The following is a 5,212-nucleotide window of genomic DNA, read 5'->3' as shown; positions in this document are numbered from 1 at the left end:
TTGACTTAAACACTAATGCTTCTAAATTTCAGGCAGAATATGCTATAAAAACAATTTCAAAGACCTATGTTCATAATTGTCACTCAATAAATATTTGTTAAACGATTAATAAAAAACTATCAAGTAAAGTTTTTAGTTCTGAATAAAAAGCAGTTAGAAAGTAATGCTATTCCAAAGAGTATATATGACCAGCATCTAATACGATGGTTTTTATTCCTTTAGGAGAAAAACCAGCACTGAAATCGAATTCCCTGAGAAGCTAGAAGGACCCAAGCTCAGCATAGCTGAAAATGAAGACCATGAAACACTCCAAGTTAAGATACAGGCTTTCGAAGACAAAATAAATTCTGAGAGCAATACCCCTGGCTCTGTCGGAAGATATAGTTTGGGCCAAGTTTCCAAAGAAGAAAAAAAAGACATTAGATTTAACAGGTATAAATATTGCTAAGCTAGTTTTTTAAAGTAGCTTCATGTTTGCTATTAGTTTTGTTATCACACTCTTTGGGGTGATTATTAAGTCTCTTTTATCTACGGCCACCTAAAATGCCATCCTTTCACAAATGAAATGTCATTCACAATGCTTTCATTATCCAAACAATCTCACTTTTTTTAAAAGGAGAATCTGAATGGAAAAAAAAAAAAAGTGTGGTTTTTTAAAAACACTTAAAATTCTATGCTAATATTGAGAATGATATTTACAAAAGCGTCTCTTGATTTCTGATGAAAAAGTTAAAGCAAAAGTAGGAAAAAATAATATAAATATGTAAGTCCACCTTTTCCCAGCCAGTTTTGCTATGTAACTGATTCCTAAATCTTGGTTTTGGGAGGTGGCCTAGATCTTCAAAGGTCTGTCTTGGCCTTAACTTGGTGGTCTGTGTTTTATCAGATCTAATTTATCAAATAGTACCAATGATCAGTTTCACACTCTACAGGAAGTAATTTTTGCCCCAGTGTTATTGTTGTTTCTTTTCCTTGTCAGTAAATGGTAGCTCAATACCTTTACTGTCTCAGCTTTCCCTTTGCTTGTGTTGTAGGTCAAAGAGTTTGGCTTTGCACACTGTGCCAACAAAGAACATAAGCTCAGATGATGGGGAAGTTGCTGAGAGTGGAGACCTACCAGCCAGCATCTCTCTTTCAGAAACAGACCCACTTCACCAAGGAAATGACAAGTCACCCTTTAAAGCAGACACTGATGGATCACACCTGGGGAATTCTTCGGTTTCACACCCAGGTATTATACATATAGAATCAGAGAATTTGCCAGAAACAGTAAAAGAAAACTACCAGAAAGAAACTCCAGAGACAACTCCCAGTCCTGTAGAATACCAAGATAAGCTCTACTTGCACTTAAAGGAGAACCTCAGTCAAGTGAAAGCATATGCTGTGGAAATCGGAAAGAAGATCCCAGTTCCCGATCAATGCACCATTGAAGGTAAGTGCTCTGAACTCCCCAAACTTGCGAAACTTCAGACATCGCTTAAAAAAAAAAAAATGCCCAAATGATATAAATTGCCAAGCTGTTTTCTTGATCGCTTGCAAAATAGATCATTTTGAAAACATCTTTACATTATTTTAATTGTTTTCTTATTCCATTGAGGTCAGCCATCTCTTTGATTCCCATTTGAACGTACTTAGGTGCTTTATTCCACCAAATCTGATTTTTTTAAACCTTAAGATATCTTGCTCCTGGTTCTCTGACACTAGTGTTTGAGGAAATCCTGGAAAGGGATCTGTGGCCTCCAAAACAGGCTCTGGGGTAGGAGTTCAGCCAGAGGCATTTTTCCATCCATCTAATCATGCAAGGAAGCCATGCACCACATTGAGCTCCAAGAGATTTTTTTCCGCATTCATTCAGCGATCACTTATAAAGCTGCTACTGTGTGCCCGGTGCTGTGCAATCTATTCAGCTTTGTATGAGATTCATCTATGGCCCAGACACAATCCTTGACTTCCTGGAGATTAGAATATAGAAAGAAAAGAGCGAAACCATAATCAGGATGTGATACAGGTCAGGAGACAGTGAGAGTTTGAGCTAGTCAGAAAACGAAGGACAAAATAAGGAAAGGATGTCAGGGGCTGAGATTTCCGTTGGATTCGCATTTTAAGGAGGTGCCCCAAAAGCTCGGTAAAATGTTAAGCTATGACGGGATCAGTGGCAATCTCTTGCTGAGCCATGTTGAAGATGAGGCAAAATAAGTAAGTAGTAATACTGATCATATCTTTAGTTTCAGTTTTGATATTTCGTTCATCGTGGACTTTTTGCATTTTGATTTTTTTAAATATTATTTATCTTGAGTATTAAATTTTCCAATGCTTCCTTACATTTTGCACCCTAGTCCTGGTTCTGGGAAAGATGATGGGTTTGAGGCACAGGTATTAAACATGATAACAAAGGGAAAGGGAAGATTTGAAGATTTGATAATATGATTATTTAGCATGTCTGTATAGAATCTGATGTTTTCAAAGGTGTTTACATTAATTTATTTATTAGCCTTCCTTAAACTTTTTTTAGCCGAGGCAACTCTTGGTTGACCTCACAAATTGCAAGGACCTTGTCAGCTTACAATCCCTGATTTTTTATTTTTTACGCCTATAGCACCTGGTCTTCCTAGGTGGTCTCCCATCCAAGTACTAACCAGGCCCAACCCTGCTTAGCTTCCATGATCAGACGGGATCGGGCTTGTTCAGGGCAGCATGGCCATAGTTAAAACTTTTTTTAAATAGTAACAGTAAAAGTGATATTACTCATAGTCAATATAAGTTTTGGATAATTGAGTATGAGAATAGCTAAAATCAATAAAACTCGACTAATACAAATTCTTTACAATTGCCCATTTCATTAATAATCGATGTATTTAATACACAGATTAGAGAATTTAAATAAGAGAGGTTAAGTGAGTTTCCCAGTTTGACAAAGAAAGTCTGTAGCAAATATAAAGTTAGCTACATTTTTATCTACTAGAACAGTTTCTGCTTTTTGTCGGGTTTTTTGTTTGTTTGTTTGTTTTAAGTTTAGCCTAAAGCATTAAAGATATGCTATATAGTAAGTTATAATCTTGTGAAAATGTGAAGAAGTCCTGCAGAATTACTTCAAGCATCTAGTTGTCAAAAATACATGCTATTTCTTATTGCCTTGAATTATTTTGAGAGTTTGAGAGTTAACTAGGTGAGTTGGTGATTTTTTCAAAATATTAAATCTATCATCTTTACTGAAAAAAAAAAAAAAAGTATTTTCTCTTCATGTTACCTACCAGGAATGACCTAAAACTGAATATGTATTTTTTTTAAGTTGACACTTTGGAATTCATTCATACTTTTGTAATTTCCTGGATGTTTCTGGGAAATTCCTTGCACAGATATGTGTGTGAGGGATAGAAGATTTATATGACTCACTGTAAATACATCCACCAAGAAAGGCCTCATGCTGACTGCAGGGGACACATTGTTATTATTTCAGAGATGGTGTAAACCATTCAGCAAAATGCCAGCAGTCATCTGGCTGACACAAGTTTGCTTGTTCCGATGAGTTCATTCGGCTCAACAATATCGCGTTTCTTTCCTTAAAAATTTACTGAAGAAAAAATTAGGCTTAGAAATCATGTTATGTTTAATGGGTTGTTGGTATTTGGTCTTTCTTGCTAAATTACACAAAGTAATTAAGAAACAAAGGGAAGAAATGTAAAAAAGACTTCCACAACATTAAAGTTAAAAAAGACAGATAGCCAGCAGGGAACAAAAAAAACCAAAATGTTAGTAATAATTTTAGACTGATGTTATAAGTTCCATTTATAAAAATATGACAAAACCTTTTAAAGAAGTTCTTTTGGTATTGGTTTGAATCATATGCAAAAAATTCACATTCAACTTTCTTATTTTGACGTCACTTTCATGTGGTTCAACATTTCAGTAATAAACTTTGTTGAAGGAACAAGTACCTAACTAGTCACTATATAGAGAATTTAGTATGTGGTGAATCAAGGTCACAAATAGCTTTTTTATTCCCAGTCAGCTATTTTATTATTATTGCATGATATTGATCACAGTGGGGACAGACAATGGGGTATAAAGAAAGAGATCAGCACAAACCTATCATCATGTCTGGGAAAATTGTCAAATGCCAGGTCTTATTGAGGTTGGGTCAGCAGTGTCATTTTAGGTATGAAAGAGCCTGTTATTCCTAAGTCAGTAATTCTCTCCTGGGCCTTAGAGATTTCTGGCACTGGTGCAGGTTTGCCAACCACTGCAAATTATGTATTCATATGCAGAGTGATGGTCTAACATCACTGCCTGATAATATTTACATACAAGACCAATGGAATTTAGTTCATCTGCCAAAAGGCATGTTAAAAATCTGAATCACTGGTATTCATTTATGTGAACAAAAATGATTAGAGGTTTAAAAAAAATGCATGATATTGAAATACATCCTTAAAAATCTGGCCCATCACTGGAGTTCCATAAAGGATGATATAAAAGCTTACAAGAACCCATCAATGCTGCTTTGGTTAGCTTTGAAGTATTTCCTGATTGAGTGAAAATACATCCCATCTGTAGAAAATATCAGCAAGCCTGACTTGCAGAAAGATAATTTTAAAGCCAGTAATATCCCTTTTTCTAATAGACCCATATGAGTTGATTTTTCTTGACTTGAACGGATAGGAGAATATACAAAAATAAAATAAAATAAAATTTATTGTAACTATCAAGAAGCAGGTGCTTTTTTTCATAATTAATTACAAATGAAGCTTCCTTTTTGAAATTTTGCTTGTGGTCAAGTCTAGCCTCATGTTGAGATGACAGAGCGGGCAAACGCAACAGTAGTCCTGATCTCTGTCCGCTCAGTTGGTCTGATCTGGGGAATGATAATGATAATACTCATCCACTTAATGGTTCTGGTGGAGGTTTTTAAAAATAGATTAGTTTTATTTCTTTTTAAAAATAGATTAGTTTCCTTCTGGGACTAGCATCATTTATCCATGGGGAGAGTTGTAAGATTTGGAGGCAGACAAAAATCCTAACGCTTTTTCTCACAATTCAAGAGGGAAAAACAGCCAATAGAAAGATGTTACAATTTTTCTGAAGCCTCATTTTACTGAAGTGATCCCTTCGGCCCCTTCTTTAACACTTGTTAGGAAAAACTTTTCCAGAGAATTTTTCTTGGTACTTTGGAATTTATCTTGGATAACCTTACTCTCCAGTTCCCTTTTCTCCA

The 5,212-nt window shown here is 35.3% G+C and overlaps 1 protein-coding gene and 1 pseudogene across 11 annotated transcripts in view; one reads left to right on the top strand and one right to left on the bottom strand.

The window, feature by feature from the left end:
* The window catches only part of VEPH1 (ventricular zone expressed PH domain containing 1), a 190,073-nt gene that overhangs the window by 107,453 nt on the left and 77,408 nt on the right, over nucleotides 1–5,212 (top strand). For all 11 annotated transcript variants that reach the window (XR_002777563.1, XM_011379507.2, XM_011379497.2 and 8 more), the window contains 2 exons: nucleotides 223–432; nucleotides 1,035–1,432. Coding sequence is in view for 10 of the 11 variants with exons in the window: in XM_011379507.2 (XP_011377809.1) it covers nucleotides 223–432; nucleotides 1,035–1,432 (608 nt within the window). In the remaining variant the exon portion in view is untranslated. The remainder of the gene's footprint in view (nucleotides 1–222; nucleotides 433–1,034; nucleotides 1,433–5,212) is intronic.
* Nucleotides 2,588–2,706, bottom strand: LOC111732971 (annotated as a pseudogene).

Source organism: Pteropus vampyrus, unplaced genomic scaffold, assembly GCF_000151845.1.
Source record: "Pteropus vampyrus isolate Shadow unplaced genomic scaffold, Pvam_2.0 Scaffold12, whole genome shotgun sequence".
NCBI classification, from domain to species: domain Eukaryota; kingdom Metazoa; phylum Chordata; class Mammalia; order Chiroptera; family Pteropodidae; genus Pteropus; species Pteropus vampyrus.
Note: the sequence above shows the minus strand (reverse complement) of the source record. Positions and strands in the feature narration are given on the sequence as shown.